The 20,681-nt window shown below is 38.0% G+C and overlaps 1 protein-coding gene across 4 annotated transcripts in view; it reads right to left on the bottom strand.

The window, feature by feature from the left end:
- Positions 1–865: 865 nt before the first annotated feature.
- Positions 866–20,681, bottom strand: part of LOC113051665 (limb region 1 protein homolog) — a 29,671-nt gene continuing 9,855 nt past the window's right edge. The window contains exons 6-17 of one of the 4 annotated variants that reach the window (XM_026215592.1): positions 19,067–19,193; positions 18,892–18,960; positions 17,541–17,626; positions 17,368–17,440; positions 13,372–13,455; positions 11,985–12,061; positions 11,748–11,858; positions 7,613–7,686; positions 7,348–7,438; positions 6,867–6,933; positions 4,766–4,927; positions 866–4,499 (exon numbers count right to left, since the gene is read on the bottom strand). In XM_026215592.1, the coding sequence (XP_026071377.1) occupies positions 4,414–4,499; positions 4,766–4,927; positions 6,867–6,933; positions 7,348–7,438; positions 7,613–7,686; positions 11,748–11,858; positions 11,985–12,061; positions 13,372–13,455; positions 17,368–17,440; positions 17,541–17,626; positions 18,892–18,960; positions 19,067–19,193 (1,107 nt within the window). In that variant the 3' untranslated portion in view covers positions 866–4,413. The remainder of the gene's footprint in view (positions 4,500–4,765; positions 4,928–6,866; positions 6,934–7,347; positions 7,439–7,612; positions 7,687–11,747; positions 11,859–11,984; positions 12,062–13,371; positions 13,456–17,367; positions 17,441–17,540; positions 17,627–18,891; positions 18,961–19,066; positions 19,194–20,681) is intronic. The other 3 variants (XM_026215594.1, XM_026215593.1, XM_026215595.1) reach the window with 3 other exon arrangements.

The raw sequence follows: 20,681 nt of genomic DNA, 5'->3' as shown, positions 1-20,681 counted from the left end.
ATTCCATCTTTGCACCAAGCAGGATTCAGTCAGTTTTGTTACATTTCAATCTAGAACATCAGAATTGATAATAGTGATAGTCAGTTTGATCAAAAGATGCACAACAGCAATTTAGACCTCACTTATCTAAATAGCAAATGATTGCGTAGCACTGATAGCTGGTGTCAGTGGGCTTACTAGTATAAATCACTGTGCCTTTTGAATGGTTATAGTCTCTTAAAAGTCAAGAATGTCCCTGACAGCACATTTTATGGGTAGTGCACAGTTAATGTTTGAACCTAATATTTGTAATTGGATACTGTATGATATAGATACTATGTAGCTGACGTTTTAGCACCTCACTGAAAGAAGCTGGATGGGGATGGATTGAATTTAAGCATTATCATTGTAATCCTCACTAGCAGGCAGTATTACTGTTTGTCCATACTCATTTACTTGTTTACTACTGCCAATTCCTAGTACTGGAACGACTTCTTTTACACAAATTACACAAATACCTGAGAACCGACATTACTGATGATTGTTTTTCTTGCTTCCACCAGGCTGTTCAGGATTTCCCCATTTGTCTGAACCACTTGGGCTCAAACTACAGCTCGGAAGACTAAAAAATGTCCTATTATTGTCCTGTCCCCATCTCTTCCATGAACCCCATCTGCAGGCCTTTGAGCTTTTCTGCCCTGAGGTGAAACCCACATGCTCTTTCTGCTAAAAATGCTTGTTTCAAATGAAAGTGTATTTATTAGATAGACTTTATGTTCTATTTATTTCCTTAATGAGACAAATTAAACTTCCCCCACATCACAGTGAAAGGCTTCATTCGTAATTCTAAATCACCAAAGAGTCCAAAAAACAACAACAAAACAAATACTGAAAAGTCACAAACTGTATTGTAAACTGAAGTGGAATACAAAGTAAACTAAAGATTCTGCATCACAAACATATGCAATTTAACTCTACAAATACGAGAATACATTCTGAAAAAACATTCACACAAGTAAAAGAAGCTACAGGCAAAAATGGAAACAGAATTAAGCTTTCCCTCGGAGCTGAAGATGAGAATTCAAAGGAGGCCCACAGACTTTTAGCCTATGATGAACAAACAAGCGGTTTGGTGTGTAGACAGGACAGTCAACCGATGAACTGAAATGATCCAGCATCCTTGATGTACTATATTTTTTGTAACAATGTTGTATAGGTGATGTGAGGAGGATTGGAAAGAGAGATGAACAACAATCAGATCGAGCAGATGATAGAATATGGAATGAATAGGCTTCTTTTTTTCTCCCAGTTAATTCTTGTATATCACTGCAAATGCCTCTATTTTGAGAAACCCAACACACCAGCTGACACTCCGGCTCTCTGCTGCATAAAGTAACAGCAACATATGTTCAAAAACTATTACATTAAAGCCAAAGAGTAGAATTTAGTATTATATAGTTAATAATGACATACAATGTTCTGGCATTACAAAATTTGTGCAGACAAAAGTGACATTAAAGATTAATACGCACACACACACACAAAATAATTACTTCAATGACACAATTATTGACATAACTGACACTCATTCCCCAGATATTTTCTTACAAAATATTCTTTGTGCAAATCAACAGGAAGAAAAGATATTTTACATGTAACTTTTTTTAAATCCATGAAAATAAAAACGTCAAACTGAACCACAGAACCCAAGTTCTGTCAAGTTTAAAATGACCTTTTTCACAGGTTTAGATTCAGTGTCCCTCATGTCAATCCTTCAAACAAAATCCAATCTGATCCCAAACATTAATATTCCATATCAGTGCCCTAACAGATTTTTTTTTTTTTTTGCCTTTGGCCAGTTCGAGTTAAAAGATACACCCTGTTGTTTTGGTATGCCATGTTATTGACAATCACAAGAGGCATTCACAGTGAATTAGTCGATAAAAAGGTCCACATGCTAACATTCGGTCTCACTCTTTTACTCATTTGCACATCTTACACATGCACAACTTGTCTCCTCAATACTGGATAAAAGGAGACAGAAAGCCTGTTTAAGGCATCAGAGGTGATTTTTCTTGTTTGTTGTTTTTTTTTTTTTTTACAATAAACAAATTCTAAGCGACTCATTGTCTGGTCTTTTTGACAAATAGCATAGTATGAACGAGGCTCAAGAGCAGTTTCATATCTACATTCTACAAAAATAAAGAGAGGAAATTTACTGTATATACATTTAAATACATCATTTACATTATTATGAGATGAACAGTGAAGACTGAACACTGGATGTCTGTTCAGCTGTATATAAAACCTCAGGAATGGCCGAAACCGATTTCTTCATGTTCTTTTAGCCTGTTGGGTTTGTTGCAGAATGGGAATGTAATGTATGGAAACTATACTGAACATATTGTACATTAACGGTGCAATCAATAACTTCTAAACAATAATAATAAAAAAAAGCTTCTCTGACTATATTTCATAGCTACAAAGCAGACCCTTCAATGAGTCGTGCTGCGCTCTACATGCGTAATGACAACTGACCCCGCTCGGACTTCACATTCATTTCATCACATCACACAATGAGCTTTAATAGGTGTGAATCAGACTGATGTGGCTCTGCAGTCCTGGTTTCACAGCCTTTATATACAAGCATTTAGCCTCTGATCTGTGTAGACCAGTATTTCAGGAGACTGAACAGACTGAGCTGGCTTAATATCCAGCATGAGAGTGAGTGGAAAAACATACGAAACATCTATGTTCACGGATAATCTGCCATTTGCAAAAAGCAAAGCAGCTGCAGAGGAAGGTGATGCTGAAATAAGGCAAATATATAGAGCCCCACAAGCTCTGCAGCAATAACCAAGTTCGCAGGATGTATGATTTTATATGCTCTCAGTTTGCGTAGTACATGTAGCACAGCATCAAATGTTGTGGAGGAAGTAGCAGCAGATTTAAGTAGAGGAACAGGAAGTGTATCCCAAGATTGTGCCTCACCTTCTCCCAAATATTTGGTGCATTTTATTATTAAGACAAAAGAGCAGCATTTCCTTGCTGTCATTTAAATTTGATCACCTTCCTTATTCAAGACAACGATACAATCCATTAATGTGTTAAATGATTGAAGTGATATTAGCAAGATTGACCGGCTGGCCGCAACATTCCTAAATGCACCCAATTCAAGTAAACACAGTAACATATTAAGCTGGTTGTTGGTAGTGACTTGAACCCAAAATGTCCACCTCTGAACCTTTCCTACTGATGGAAACAACAAGAACAGTTGCAGTGCAGGAGGAAATTTGGCAGGTAGGCTCCTCCACTCCTAATACAGTTCCAGTGCTACCCAGAATATGCCAAAACTGTGAAAGCGGCACATGTTTGGAGAGATTCCTTGTTAATTCCCATTACTTAACTCTGCCACATCCAACAAACCTGAACTGTCACAGTAAAGCATGAGGAAATTAAAAACCATAATGCTTCCGCATTTATAATAGATAAACTTATAAATAATAATTGATCTTCATCTTAACGTGAATGTAAACATATGCAATGGCAGAATAACAAGTTTTCAGATTACAAAACTTACTTTACACATCATAATTCAAGTAATAATTTTGACAGCTATGGACCAGTGCTGACCAGTTGCCCATCACATTTTACTTGAACTAATTTTTGAATGTGCCCCGTTTGCCTAAGAACCAGTTCATTTGGCATCAAAACATCTGTAACTTAACTTGAGTTTAAATGTTCAGTTAGACTCACTGCAATGCTTCTATTCTGCAATTCTTAATCAAATATAGTTTCTTATATTAGTACTCATATCACACGTAATAAAGGTCTCTTGACAATATCAAAAATGTTTATGTCAGTTGTGTGTTGTTTTTAGGGGCAATTGTTTTTATGGGCCTCATAACTTAACCAAATGTTATTAAACAGTAATTAAGGATAATAATTAGATTCCCTAACTGAGACTAAAGCGTGTTTCATTACACGTGACATTATCAGCTCGGCAAACAGATTAATATTTCCCTTGATAGAACTAGGGAAAAATAATAGATAATAATAATAATAATAATAATCCCTCAATGAAAGGTGCAGTCAGTAGGCCTTTTAGTTGTGCAGGTCAGCAATATAACATTTTCTCACTAAAGAGAATTGAAAAGTAAGCATTAACAAGCTGAACAGCAAACCCTGCAAGCCCAAATGAACTCATTGTGAATCTCAGACTGTTCAGAGCTGGAAGCATTCTGCAGAGAGTTTCAGAGACAAGCACAACTGTACAGTAAATGAGAGATGGACATAAACTGCATGTCGGGTGACTGATTCCAAACCTTTTTTTTTTTGGGATGCTCTCTGATTTTTTATCACTTTACTCTGAAAATGATAAAGCCAACTGAATACACATACATGAGTTTGTGTGAGAATGGCTCGATTTTGCTCTCACAGAGTTTTCTGATGACCGTTGACCGCATGTTTCCCTGACTCTGCATCTGTCGTACTGTTGGACAGATTTAGTTTATCCAGACCTGAAACCAAAGAGATAAGTATTTAAACATTTGGATGCTTTGACTCTCGTAAACAAATAATATGGCATTTCAAAACTAAAACTACAGTATGCATTGTATGCACCATCTTTAGTATGCACTCTAGTATGGACTGCCCTGAATATACAGACACAAAGACATGAGCGTAAAAAGAGATACAGTACAGAACGCAATTGTGGAAAAAGCAGACAAGAAAGAAATTTGGAGATTAAACTACAATATAGGAAGTGCTAGCAGAATGGAGTTACCGAGGGCTTTGAGGAGTTCCTCTCGCACAGCAGATGTGAACTTTCGGACCAGACACAATGTGGTTACCACAGCAAACAGAAGATTGTACGAAAGTACGATGTAAAAATTTCCAAGCCAATTAAATCGTCCAAAGTCCCCGAGGAGATCAAACCTTGTGATTCCTGCAGAAAACAAGACACACTCTAGTTTTTAGCATACAGATTCTCTTTTTCATATTAGTACTATATAGAAAATACTTTCATGTTCATGTTTCAGATCACACCCAGATTTGTAACATTTGTCTGAAGACAGAAATATTAAATAAATAATCATTTTCAAACACTGACAACAAATTAAGCACTTTAAATCACAATTAGATCAGAGTTCAACTAGCGTCATCTTTCAAAAAGGAACAATCTACCTCCTTTTTCCTCCTTTAACTTCTTCATGGTTTCTCCTATTGGGCAGGATTTTTTTTTTTCTCTCTCCTATTTCTCCTGCTTTTTGGGTGCTCCTTTAAATAACACTATAACTCAAGCTTTTTCTGGACTTCCTCTAAATAAAACATTTGGTACAACAGGCTGAATCCTGACGATAACTTAAAACAACTTCAATGTTTCCCATTCAAAATCTCAAGCATCATCAAAAAAGGCTTGTTGAAAGTGGTAAAAAAGGGTCAAGTTTTCACTCGTGGGCAAACATATGCATCCTAAGTTTTCAGACTGACCGGCCAGCTTAAAAAAAAAACTAAAAAAACGTTTGTCTGTCCAACATCCACTATTTAATGCAAATAAATAAATAAATAAACACAGTGTTGAATTGCAAACCTAAAACGTGAAATGGATTCATTAGTTAGACCCATTCATTTCTTTTCTCTATTTTTCACCTAAATAAATCCCTTGTAGTTTTATCCGCCAGTCCTAAAAGGAGAAAAAACTGCAGTAGGATATAGTGCACAAATCAGATTTAATTAAAAGAGCTTTTCTGGACTTGATGACCAATTTCTGTACTCTGTAAAGGGAACTGTAAAAAGATAGATTTTAAAAACAGAATACATCTAGTTATTTGAATATGCACGTGGAAATGTATATGTTATGTCAAAAGGTTTCTCTTGTGCATGCCTGATTTTTTTTTTGGCGCGGGTTAAATTCACACCATTGTCTTGAGTAAATGAATTGCATAGAATCTAATAACATCTGACTGTAGTCCTCTAGATACAAAAAGGTCTATAACCGCTAGTCACTCAAAGCAACGTTAAATTAAAACAATGGCATAAAACTTTGGGTGAATGGCTCTCTCACACGTTCAAATCTCTTAATGTAAGTAAAGCAAATCCTTTTTCAGGTGACCCCTTCTAACGCCTTCATGAAATAAAGATACCCAAGTAACCTACTTCTCAGAATTGAAGTAAAAAAATATCAAGCGTTTAATATTGTTAAAAATGAGAGTTTTAGGGTGAGAGTTGTTAACTATCTGTGTAAAAGTCAGTGCTGTCACACAAGTCAGTTTGCCTTTCCCACGTTTTCAACAGGCTCCTGCAGTCTCACACACACACACACACACACACACACACACACACACACCCTTGAGTATTTCTGCAGGACTTCAATCTTTCCAACCAGGGGCGTTTGAGTCTATTTGATAGCAAATGTGTTTTAATTTGTTTAATTTAAGCCTCTGTATGACCAAAGTTGTTGAAATTCTTTGATCATCAAATAAAACCTACTTTATGCAACCTCTCTTTTCTTCAATTCAGTGTATAGCACAGCAGAAATACTGATATTTTTCTGAAGCTCCCAGTGAGTCACTGTACTCACTCATTCACTCACACACACACATATACCCAAAGCTATTTGAACAGCTGTCTGTAGCTTGCCGTGTTGTTTATTGCAGCTATTGTGACGGCTGCTCGTCTGTCCTTTTTCTCGATCCATTCTTGTGCTGGAATGTAACTTCCTTAACAGTGAAATGAGTTTGCCTGTGTGTGTATACACACCAGTGGAGCTGGAAAATGTATAAAAATGGTGGTGTCCAAACACAAACACATACTTAATGCAATGTTTATGGTAACCCAGGAAATAGACACACGCTTATAAAGGATAGTGCACACATGGACCTTACCAAGTGTTCGGGACATGACAGGCAAGGCCGAGCTCAGCACTAGAATGGATACACAGCAACCGATGATCTACAAGAAAGTAAAAAAAAACACTAAGAAACATTTCCACCATTCCAAAATAAATATATGATAAAAGATTTGCTAAATGATCTTGCAAAAGAATAACAGATTTATAAAAGTAAAATAAAACAATGCATATCCTTGAACTCCTTTACATTAAGTACAAAATGTTGCGATGCAATAATACATTTTTTTTAATGGGGAGGTTAGAACTTTTTTTTCCCCCAAGATGCATAACAACACATTTAGATATACAAACGTTTTGAAGGATGACAAGAATTCAACTTCTCATGATTGGGAACAATTTGACTCGCCACCAAAATCAGGAGATTTGGAACAATGGACAATTTGTAAATGTTTTATACTTAAAGTCTAAATTAGTGTGAACAAGCCTTAAAAGTGAAGCAGTGTTGCAGATCCTACCGTCGTCATGGTAGTGTCGTCCTTTCTGGGGGTGAGCTCCTGAAAGATGCGAAGGCTATAGAAGCCAACCACAGATGAGACCAACAGATAACTGTTCAACAGTTAAGACTAACACAGTTGTTTCAGTCCAACCATTCACTAACATTTCCCTCTAGAACACACTCGCAGCAATCATAAGCAAACAACTTTGAGTCCCTTCACTAAACACACACAATCTGTGATCAAACTCAGGCAGCATTAGAGTATCACACTCAGCAAAGGATACAACATGAGAACGATTTCAATAACCGCCTGGGCAACTCCAAATGTGGATAAGGAGGCATTGCCAAGATCTCTCTCCTGCAGAAACAAATGGTGAAAGTTAGTCAATGGTTATTTTCATAAACTGATTTTTTTCCCACCCAAAGAAAATTTGGTTTCAAAATAAAGGCAAAGGCACCGGTTGAGGTTCTGGACTGTGTTGATGCTCTTACATGGGTTAAGTGCATACAGTGGACGTGTTTTAGCGACGTACTCAATGCAAAGGCTCCTGTTACAACCGAAGCTGTGTAATCTAAATAAGACTTCAGTGTTGACACCTCAGTGCTTCAGGCAGTGAGAGCAGAAAATATTTGGAGCTGTTCTGAGTGAACGCTATTATGAAGAAATAAAACATATAAAGCTCAGATTAGTGAAGTTTCCCTTCTCACCAATGAGGACAGACAGAGTGAAATTGGCGAAGTAATGAATGGAAGCAGATGAAAGAAATCTTTTTAAATTCACCGCCGCTCACACACGCATAATATGTGAGCAGGTGTTCAAACAAAAAACAAAAAAGGAAGGAAAAAAAGAAGCAATGGTGCTCTTACAGCAAGAGGCTGCTCAGAATGAATAGCTGCCAAAAATTAAGAGCAAAATGTGGAAAAAAATAAACGAAAACAAATGTGCTAGCAAACAACGTTTTTCAATCTCAGGCCTTGAATATCTTTTGAAGTCATTGATGTGATCGCAACGTTTGGATTGGAATTTTTTACAATAAAAGCCAACATTTATTTGACGATTTATCAATGTAAAACAACCTTAGTCTGGCCTTGACAAGTAAAAAAAATATATATACAAAATAAAAATCAATCATCACTCTCATTCTAACGATGTGTGGTTGACAGCAGACCAATTAAAAATCAACGGAGCATATAAAAATATTTATGATGATCTTTCTAACTGGATTAGATCAAATCTGAAGCCGATTTTATAATGTCAGTCTTGCTTCTTGTTATTGATGACAGGCCTGAAGAAACCAGAGAAGCTCAACTTAAACACCTGCTCCAAAAATATCATCAAACACTCAAACTGTTATATATGTGACCCAGCCAAAATAAAGTTAGCAAGAAGCTGAGGTTGTAGTGCAGTGGGAAAATCTGGTAATGTGATCAAACATATACGTACAAAACACTGATCATATATGTGCCGTTTCACTCCACATCCATCCTTTACTGTCATTTAACTTATCATAAACTGACTGATACTATTGAACTGGACAGGCATCTCAAATCTCCTTTTTTTTGCTCAGAGCTGTGTCAGGTGTTTGCTGGCGCTGAGTTGAAGGATATCGGTGTGTGCACCTTCCTTCAGGTGTGTCCTAACTAACACTACATGTTTTGATGTGCCTCAACTACCTCTGATGAAGGATAATAACAAAAAAAGGACCAAAAAAACCAATCATGGATTAGACAGGCCTTTTTTCATTCTCTCTCTTCTTTTTTTTTTAGTAGAAAGATATTTACTTGTCATCTGTTGACTCTTGTCAAAGGTTCAGAAGTCAAAAAGAGAAACACAATCTCTCTCGCTTTCCCTCTCATCTCGTTTCTCATTCCATCACTCCTTCTGCTCCATATGACACGTGAGATACGGGTTCAGATGAGGAGCGGACATTAATGAGGCTGTTTTTAGCATCGACAGTGATTCTGAATCTATGGTGAATGACAGCAAGAAGACTTTTATTGCCGTCATTAGCAACATTGCATCAGACAACTTCAGTTTGATCTGCAATCAGTGCCACTGCATTAGATCTCTTTACCTCACAGCCACATTTACGATGCCTTGCCGTATCTGACGGTCTCACCGTTAACCTATTTACCTGAACTCAATCAATCTCTCTCTTAAGTATGTTTTCGGAATGCTGATCCCCCCCCCCCCCACACACACACACACCACATCCCAACCCGACGTAAAAACCATCAAACAGGCGTTCAGACACCCCTGCTGGGTTGTGGTGGTTACATGAGATCTTAAGCATGGCACCAGTCCAGCTCATCAAACGCATAAACCATTAACCAGCCTGTCAAGAGGGCCCTTCGTCTCTGAACAATGTGACAAGTGTAATTTGGGGGATTTTCAGTCAAGCGTCATGCCAAGGCAAACATCGACACTAATAAAATAATTAGAATGGGGACTGGGCACTCTTGTAGAGCAAAGAAAGAGTGAGAACAAAACAATGTTCACGTTTAAGAAAACAGGAAATGATGTAACCGCTCCCATGGACCTGTTAAACTATTTACCTGTCCAAGCTCAAATCAGTGGTAAATTGACTTGGATCCATGTATAACCAGCCGCAGCTTCTAATTTCCTTGTCAAAGAGAAAATTTACGTGGTCTTCGCAAAGGTTAATTGATGATTTCATTACAGAGCTTTGACTTAAAGCTGCAGTTGGTAACTTTTGACGCTCTAGCGGTTAATAAACAGAACTGCTTGCGTCTTGCGGAAGAACATCGTAGCCAGAACTACTTCTCTCTGTTTATGTCTATGAAGAATCACAAAGGTACTGGGTTACTCCGCCGCGGTACCCCCGAATCAATCTAAAATAGTCAGAATATAAACACCCATTATAGGTGCACCCTAGTGATTCAGGACAAGCCAAAAACACGGTTTGGAAAATTGATTCATGGTGTACTCGCTTATCTGCTTATCCGCAGCTCTGATTGGTTGTTTCTTACCGGGAACGGTCCGTAACTGCAAATGGCAATAGGAGCACTGGGAGGAGCCAGAGGAGCTTGATTTTTCCACAGATTATCTGTCTCATATTCTACTGTCAGGACTAGGGGTGTCCATGGTTAACCGGTTAACCGATTAACCGTTAAAAATTGTGTAACCGAGTGAAACATTTTGCTCGGTTAAGTGACGTCAATGGCGTGCATTGAATTTAGTTGTAATACATTTTTGCACCACCAGAGATCGCCAGAGCGCTCCCAGACATTTGTAATGTCCACAAGAAGAAGTCATTTTTCTAATATGAAGCGGGCTAATACGAGTGACGGGGCAAAATGCAAGTATTGCAATACAGTGCTTAGATATACTTCAAGTACAACCTCGTTGTTGTAATCTCAACAGCCAACACCCGGGCATCATTAGGCCGGTCAGGACACACTGGATGCGTGGCGAAAGCATCTCAGCTGCGTGGCGTGTCTGTTTTTAATTCGGTTCCCATGTTAACAGGTTAGAGCTTGTCGACTGCCTGTGTGAGACGCGCGGCTCGACGCGTGCATGCTAGAAATAGAACCGACGCCTTGTTGGAAGCGTTTCCAGGCAAAGTATAATAGGAAAATATGTTTATATGTCATTTTGTACAAAAATACATATTAATTCATGACATTTTGATATTTGAAAGTCTATAGGTTGACATAAATTCAGATATAAATGTAATTTAAATAAATAAATAAATAATTATCGCTTTTCAAATATTGTACGTGTCAAACATAGTCATAGTCATAGCCTTAGCGAGGCGGCCGCGGAGTCTGCTTGTTACCTTTTGCCTTATACATTTTAGGCTTATTCTCAAATTCAGATTGTGTTAATGGGCGGCATTATTAGGCAGTTTTAATAGGACAATTTGACCGGAGAGATTAAATTTTGTCGGACATTCCTTTTTTTTTTTTTCGGCCAATGTCCGGAAATTACTATGGTTATGGTTACTATGGCACACTATGGTTAACCGAGTATTAACCGCTAAGGGCCTCGGTTAACGGTTCATGAAAAACTTGAGAACGTGCAGCCCTAGTCAGGACATAATGACAGGTTTAACAAATATGTAAAAAATATATTTTTACAAAAGTTACCTACTGCAGCTTTAAAGGACCTCGGCCAAGTATTCGAAACCCCCAGTTAAGACGAATGAGGGCTGTGTCCAGAGTTTCACACACGTACAGTGCGTGAGTGCTTTTGAAATGACATCAAGCGGAGCGAACGGGAGCACAACTCTGATAAAGAGCATCAAACAGCAGCGACACGATACACATCTCGACCTGCCTTTTCTTCTACAGCACACACCTGAGCATATCTGGAATTCAGTGTGTCCCGACGCAAAGCATGATTTTTGCAAGACTGAAGTGGTAGACAAGTGAAGGACAAGCGGAGTATTTGTTTACCTTTTCAAGTTTGTTGACTTGCATGTTTCTTACCGTTGAACCCTTTGGCAAAGCGGTCTCATCAACAAGCAAGTACACAATGTTCAGGGCAACCAGGAGAACAGAAATCGCCTGCAACCAGCATGGATGAAAGCAAACATAAGAGTTATAAACGATAGAAAGAAACACCAAACCAACTTATGAAATAAACTGCATCAAGTCACATGCTTTGTGGTTGATTATGATAACCCTGCATACCGTTCCAGCAAGCAGGATCAGCATCACTATGGGGTAAAGGAGGTTCTTTTCCCAGGCTGAGGCCTTCTTTCTCCTTTCTAGGAGAGAGGGTGAAAGAAGCGATTCTAGTACGGACAATACATATGTTTACAGTGAACTAACTCTGAGCAAATGATACCCAATCCCTTTAATTAGTCCATTAATGTGTGTCTGATTTCACACCAAGAAAAAGAGTAACTAGTAAAATGACAAATCTGTTTAATACAGATTTTCAAAAGATTATCTTCTATCTAGCAAAGCTATAAAATAACAACAACCTTTACATTACACAAGTTTCATGAACAAGCAATGAACAAGTTAAAATGTATTATTACATAAAATAAAATTAGCTCAAAATATTTCAATGTAGTAGTCTATGTATAAATTAACATCTCCCTAAATTAATAAATGCTGTAGAAGTATTGTCCATTGTCAGTTTATGAAGTGCAATAATTAATGTTAACAAATTAAACTTATTGTGAAGTCTCACACATATACAGTACATGTGTTTAAAAGTTTAAGGTCAGTGAAATTTGGATAGAAACTGATAGTTTTACTTGGCAATGAAGCATCATATTGATCAAAAGTGATATGGAAAAAAATAAAGCTTCTGTGCAGTTTCCACAAATATATTAAGAAGCACAACTGTTATTAACATTGATAATAATAAGAAATGTTTCTTGAGCAGCAAATATTAGAAGCATATCTCTGATAGATCATGTGACACTGAAGACAGGAGTAATGGTTGCTGAAAATTCAGCTTTGCCATCACAGGAATAAATGACATTTTAAAATATATGGAAATAGAAAAATTTGAGTAAATCCACATCTATGTAAGCGTAGTACTGAGGGTTCAGTATATAGTTCAGGACAGTGACAAATATTGGGGCTTCTCTTACTACACTCATCTCAATCCCAGTGTCTGTCACTTCTGTGCTGCTCTGTCCTCTACCCTCACCTTCCCAACATCTCTCGCTCTGATTCTGCTCTGGCTCTGAGCTTGGCAGGGTTCCCCACATATGCACCCCGCTGCCTCTAAATTAATGAGCGCACTTGGAGAGACAGCCACAATAAAGTTTGCAGCACATGCCAATATCCTAAGTGCCTTTGTGGCCTCCTCTCCTTCCAACTACTTGTCTTTCTGGAATCATTTATAACAACCCAAAACACAGGCTGACGTCGAAAATGATACAGCCATACCCTATTTGGCTTCACTCCAAATGACTGTTCACACTCAAATCTGCACACACTTTGCAACTCAACAATATTAGGAGGAGTGGATGCTGCAGCCTACACATATTTGAAACTGACAGTTCAGAATCAAGAGTTTCAATTAGTTTCATTAAACTTTGTTCAAAACATCTCTTACCGAGTTTGTTCCTCTGATTGCGAATGTTGTCCAGCTCTTTGTAGAGATGGAGCTGAGAGTTTCCATGGAAAGAAGAGTTTGTACCTGAGAGACGGACAAAGACAGGAGGAGCTTTAGAGAAAGACAGAGAGAGCAGAAGAAATGAAACCAAGATACTATCATTCGGTTTACTTTGGATATCTTTATTAAGAGCTTCTGTAAAAAGATAAAACCCCTAGGAAACATCAGGGATGTGAACATAAATCAGTGGTTTGAGCGTTGTTATCATTACTGTAACTCAAGTACCTACTTAATATAATCATATCGTTTGTCAGAAAATCTGTCAAGAAAGAAAATGCATTCATTTACTGAAAGTAAAAATTGTGGAGGTAGCAATTAAATATCAGAATGCATACGAAGTGAGCTCAATGTCCACCACAGCTCAGCCTTATAGTATACACTGGAACATTTCTATTAAACCTTCTATTCTCAACACTTACTATTTCTAACCATTTCTAACTATTTTCAACATCTGCAACAGTTAAGAAAATATCACGAGTCCCACACATGTGGTTAACAGCGCTGGTAAACAATGCTTTGAAAAATATACTATTGCATTAGTCCTTTAAAATGCTTATTAATTATTAATAATAATAATAAAAAAAGATGTAATTAAGGATTAATTACATTAAATCATTGACATGTTTGCTTGTTTGTTTTGGTATGTTTTGCCTCTAAAGCTTTTTCCTAATTGTCAAAAATAGCTTATAACGAACATAAAAGGTGGACTGTTATAATGGTCACTTGTCATTTATTTTATGATTATGACTTATAATTGTTCCTCATACTCTGAGAGCAAAATTATTAATAACTGACAGGTGCATTTCTGATATACTGGTCCAAGAACTAAAAGCTTCTGAAACTTGACAGTATCAGGATGGAGACTCAAGACAGAGAGATAATGGAGAGGCTTCTGGAGCTACAGTATTAGGGAGTAATAAATGTTATAGTTAAAAAAAAAATCTCATCACTAGTCACTTGAAAAAGTGATTTAATTGAAAAGTCAGCTAAGTATTCGGGTGTTTGTGTCAGAACTGAAGTACACTTTGAGAACGCATTACCCCCGACACTAGTAGTTCAGAGTCTAGGCTAGACGTGTGCATGCTGCAACTGGTTCTGACGGAAGAAGGGACTGAGGTTTCTTCTGAACACTGAGTCTGTGTGTGTGTGTGTGTGTCAGGAGGCGAGAGTGAGAGGGCAAAACCAGAGAGGGGTTCTCCAGGAAAACCACAGACTTCTGTCTCATTTAGCTCTTATTTATCAATTTCATTCATTTTTTTTCTCACTGTTTCAGTGGCTTGTTTGCTCCTCAAAGCAGAGGAAAGGTTTGCACAGCCTCGGGGGACACACACTGGCAGATCAGCAGCAATTAGTTCAGTGTTACACCGTTACTGGCATGCAATAAAAACACAATCTCTCATCTTTTCACCGACATGAGGCTGAGCAGTCGATCACTTTGATCAAAACGGGATTGCTGTTATGATGAATGTACACGCCCTGTCTGGTAGAGGTTAAGGTTCATAAAGAAATCTTTTAAAAGAAGAAAGAAAGAAAAAACACAGCAGGTGTGTTCCTGATCGTCTACTTGTCTATACTGGTGATTTTTAGGGAAAATCTGTACCCTCAAACCAAAACTGTGAGCACAATGAGATAGGAAGTGTCACTTTTAGCTGATCAGGACTGGATTGTTCTGCCAAGCAGAATTCAAGGCTGCCCTGAGGGGCTAACAAGAAGTGAGTTACAAGTGAGAGAAAGAACAACTGTTAAGACTTCTGAATGGATCTGGATCGTTTTGTCAAAAGTGTGATTTCCTGGGATTATTAAGACCAGTGTTTTCACACTTTAAAGTTGGCATGAAATGAAAATTCACCATCTAATTCCTAAATGCATGTTGTACTCATCCATCTATGTTTCATTAAAAAAAGTAGAGTTGTTCCGATTCCGATACTAGTATCGGAAATATCTCCGATACCACAACCAATTCTGGCGAGTACATGAACCCATATACCCATCCGATACCATTTTCTTAAACAAGAGCTGTCATATGCCGGACTGAGATCATTTAGTCTGCTTAAACCCTGCCCCTCCACAATCACCTGCAAGCCTGCATTAATGTTTGAGCGCAACTTGATCTCAGAATTCAATCAACAACCGAGTTTAACCTTTCAGAAGCTTGAAAGATACTGATATTAAAGAAAAAGTATTAATAACTACTAATTAGGTACTGCATTTTATCATGTCTACATATTTGCAAACAAAGTTAGTTTTGTTTATACAGTGCATTCAAAAAACTATCAATAAATAACTACCCTAATTCCTTTAAAAACCTAATTCTTGATGACAAACATATGACATAATCTGAAGACATAGGCAATGGTGGGGAGAAACACTAATAAAACACTAAAAAAAATAATTTGAGAACTGTTGCTGTCCCCATTTCAGGAAGATTAGACAATGATTGCATACAGCCCTTCAATTAAGGTGATAAAGGTGATGCTCTGTGGCAGGGATGCTGGCAGAAGGAGAGGAGATGATGTCATTGTTTTCTAAAGAAACTTCAGCCGGTTCTGCATTACGTCAGTGGTAATTATGCAAAGCAGAGAGCCGTCCGGTACCGAGGAGAGTTTTTGCAAGGTCACCCTGCCACTGCGCATCTGGGCAACAGAGAAAAGCATAGCAAGAGCCAAGACAGAGGACAAACAAATGCCTGCACCCAGACTGGTATGAAAGAACACACTCAGTTGCAAGACTCCCTCGCAGTGCATAAAAAAGCGCACATTCACATATAGCAAAATACATACAACTACATTTATGCATTCAGATACTTCTCATTTAAAAAAAGAACAATTTATTTAACCTGTATTAATGGCCTCAACGTCAGGACAGTAAAGCTGACATGAGATGAAGTAGAGATGCAGATCACTGCATTAATGTAATAACTAACACACTTATTAGCCCATATCAAAGGTGTTCAATAGAGCATGTGCAGGCATGTAGGATCTAAATGAAGTTACATTCAGATGGATAACTGTTATTAGATAGAACACAGATAAGAGAAAAAAAAAAGCTTCCTCTTGAACTCTTTTCCCCCCCAACTTCACCTCAGGTTTTGCATTTGTGGGGTGAAGGAAGAAAAGAATGAAAATTCCTTAAATTCCTGATAAGGTAAATTCGTTCTCTACTTAACGCCTGAGCGAGACCTTCCTATAATGCAGAGTTCTTGAGCTTTGCCAAAATCACATTCCACGTCCCTAGTGGCCTTTTGTCACCCCATCACAGTGACTGCCAATGTGCTGCACATCAAACAGCAATCATAAAGAAGCGAAAATCGTTAAAACAGATTACAATTACTTTATCAGGCGTTCAAAGCAAATCCGCCTTTCGGGCCAACACTACAGAACTAAACAACCAAATGAGAGGCTATTGAAAATCATCCATGGGAGTTGAGCAACTGGGTACTATCAGTTTAGATCTAGCTTACCTCCGTGAATTCAATAGAAAAACACATGCTCTGTGTGGACTGGCATCTGTACACTCTGTTGTGTGCTTGAGTTGAAGTAAAAGTCTAGTTTGGCTTTAAACATGAACACTTCCTGCATTGTGTGGATGTTTGTGTATGGGAATAAATGTCAGCTAAAAGAAGACGAATGTGTGTGAGAATTAAAAACTTCGAAGTATATTTTTAATGATGTTTCACCAGTTACGTATCTGATTTAATCAAAATCCTGTATAGGAAACACTGGAGCACATGGGTATGATTTTTCCGGTAAAGGACGGAGTTAAAGAAAGTGAGAAAACATGATAAGGTGGTTCAACGGAGAACAACATTTGTAGCAGAATAAATGCTAGAGGTTACAGATGCAAATAATGCGCTGTCATTCGGGTTATACAGAAAATAATACGAACAGGCAATAAACCTTGCATTTGCCCATCATGCAAAAAAACAAAACCACTCACCATTGAGTCTACGCTCCAAGGCCTCTTCCTGCAGCTGTATACAATAAATCTGCTCATCCAGATCCTCTAAAATCTATACAGACAGGGAAAGAGAGGGAGAGGGTGTGAGGGAGAATGATAGGGTGGATCTTCCCAAATGCATACACACACATAGACTGTGTAATAGTACTTACTGTTGGCTTAACTAGCAACTGTCCCATCACTGTGAACATGCGTGACAGTCCTACTGGAGTACACACTGGCGAGATGAGACAAGAAGCTGTTTTAAACACACACACACACTCATTTATGCTTTTCTAAAACAAGAGTGTGAGTGCAACCATTGAACTAGTTCAAATGTATTTAACTTCTGTTATGCAGCAGTGGCTGAAACAAGGAAAAAGGCATTCTCAGGGCAAGCAGGGGTGGGTGATATTACGTTTCTCACTGGATGAGTTTCGGCAGACCGATTATACTGGAGCACCAACTAGCGTTCGCATATCACCGCAGCACATCTACGAGCCTCAAGTATCACCTCAACGCAAAACATATAGCAGCTAGCGTGGACTTTACACTTTATGTTGAACTATGTATTATTTTGTCGGTGCAACAGTTTATGTTGAACTCTTTATTGTTTTGGCCAAGGTTGTTGAGAGTTGCACTTAGTATGTTATGGCCTCTGAAGCAACAGAGAGATGTTTTCTAATAGTCAGTGTTTCTAATGTTCTGAATGTAATTGACAGTATTGTGTTTTACTTAAAAAAAAAACACTTTACAGAAGGTTCCAGCACCTATAAGCTTCCTGAATTTCTGAAATGTACTATTTCTAAATTGTTTCTAAATATGCCATTGCTACACTTCATGGCAAAAATTGCACTGGTCTGCTAGACTTGGTTGAACAAAAATAAAAAATATTTTGTTGCTTAAGCTTATGGATTCAGTCATTATTCAACGGTATACTATAAATCCATGTGAAAAAAAATTACTTGTCACTGTTCTCAGATCAAATATTTATGTGCGATTAAAATGCGATTAATTTTGATTAATTAATTACAAAGCCTCTAATTAATTAGATACATTTTTTTAATCGAGTCCTGGCCCTGGTTCATATTTTTAGCGTTTTAATGTGTATGCCACTTTGACTCGCATCTATTTGATCTGGAAAATATATTTTAAGCCATTTTAATTACAGGTATCATTCCAACAAAACAGCTACCGCTGCCGATGAGATTCATGAAAGTATTCCCAAGTAAAATGTAGTTGTGTTTTCCACAGTGTTTTACACTAAAAGAACAAAAGGAGGGATTAATCGTGACTATATGACTATATCATACATTTTCAAAAAGGCTGATGCTCAACCAGCTGTAGAGGAGGTTCTACTCAAATCAGCAAATTGTAGTAACACTTGCTCTCCAAATAATAAAAGTTTATTTCTTTGAAAACCGTCCAACTTAATTTTCTTTACAATTTTCATACTCTTCACTGCACTGGAAGTGACAGTGCCCACTAAGGGCTAAATACGAAAAAAAATTCATATTAACTTACTAAGCAGCAACAGTCCTCCCATCAGAGAGATGCAGGAATAGAGGTATGGCAGATAAAACTCCCATAAATCTAGAACAAGAGAACGTGACAGGCACAGTAAACCACAGATCAATACATAACTGATTATATCACATGCATGTATCCACAACCGCAGGAGGAGGGTTCAGAGACATACCGTAGAGCGATTCCATGCTGGCGGCATCATTGTCAATGAGAGCAGACGCCACCCATACAATGCCCAGGATGAGGAGACCCAGCAGAAAGAGCATGACAAATGTCTCCAGCACTCGAGACTTTATGCCCTGAAACCAAAAAACACCCTCTTTAAAGTTTTCAAGCTGACTATAACCAGGAGTGATTCGCAAACACACACACAGAGATTAGCAGGTGTAAATGAGGCTCTAATTGGAAATTTAGCTCTGGAAGCCCCAGGACTTTCCTATAACACTGACTCAATGTCAAGCCCCCTTCCCAACACAAAACACACACACAACAATAGGTCACCAGCTGCACAAAGAAACTAATGACCTTCCTCTCTCTCAGTCACTGACACACACACACACGCACTTATATGAACAGTTATTACCATGTCCGGTCAGAGTTTGCGGCTAAAATGAAAAAGGTGGCTGCTACTGTCTGAGATTAACTCCAGAGGCTCATCTGGAAACTATTAGGAGTTTTTTTTCTCGGTCTGTAAGTGGCTTATGTGTGGCATTTAACCCCACTTCTGATTTCCTCGTTCCCCCCAAACCTACAGATTGATGACGGTGGTGACTGCAAGTGTTTGTAAACTGCGACACTGTGAGGAGTCTGATCTTTCACTCTTCAGAAAACACACACATACACACAGTTCCTGGGGTCAGTAAGGCTTTTTTGGGGGAAGAAATTTCGACTTTTTTATTCAGCAATGATGCATTAAATGTATGTATGTATGTAAATGTGTAGCAACATGACTTGTTTTCAACATTAAAATAATTAGAAATGTTTCTTGAACAGCGAATTAGTACACTGACACTGAAGACTGGAGTAAAGATGCTGAAAATTCAGATGTGCCATCACAGGAATAAATTAGATTTTAAATTACATTCAAATAACAGATTTTTTTGTACTAATACACTATATTAATATTTCCATGTATTTTTGAGCAAATAAAAGCAGTCTTGGTGAACATTAGAGACTTTGTTCAAACATTTAAATGGTAGCTTACACGTCTGTCATTCACAATGACAAACTGAGATGAAAGCATGTACCACATTTTGCAGATCTGACCATTATGATTATTTCCCTTCACCTTAAACCCAACGGTCCGTTCCACACATTTTCAAGTGTCTACATTCACTGATTCATATACACATGCCTGTCTCAATCCTCAAGGCACTTTGTATATGTGCAGAATTGAATAGTCCTTCATGATATTAAGAATCTAGAGCACCTCCAAGTGACGTCCTGATGAACAACATCTGCCTCATATCAGACTTCAATCAGTGGACTCTGAAACTTTGATATTGGGACTGTGATTGAGCGTCTTTTAAAGAATCAGCGTTCATAAACAACACTGTTGCAGTCTGCAAAAAAAAAAAAGAGCATTTTTCTAAAGTAACTACTACGGACCTCTCAATGTATTTGGAAGCAAGAGTAGAGTTTAAAAGTGAAGTGTTACCATTCCTGTCTTTAAGACAGTGAGAGAGAGGTGGCAGAAAAGCCAGTGAAGCCTTGAGCTCTTCTTTTCTTGCCCATCTAAATGTGAGCGCTGCTTAATATAGTAACTCTAAAATATTCAGCATCTAGTC

Source organism: Carassius auratus, chromosome 32, assembly GCF_003368295.1.
Source record: "Carassius auratus strain Wakin chromosome 32, ASM336829v1, whole genome shotgun sequence".
NCBI classification, from domain to species: domain Eukaryota; kingdom Metazoa; phylum Chordata; class Actinopteri; order Cypriniformes; family Cyprinidae; genus Carassius; species Carassius auratus.
Note: the sequence above shows the minus strand (reverse complement) of the source record. Positions and strands in the feature narration are given on the sequence as shown.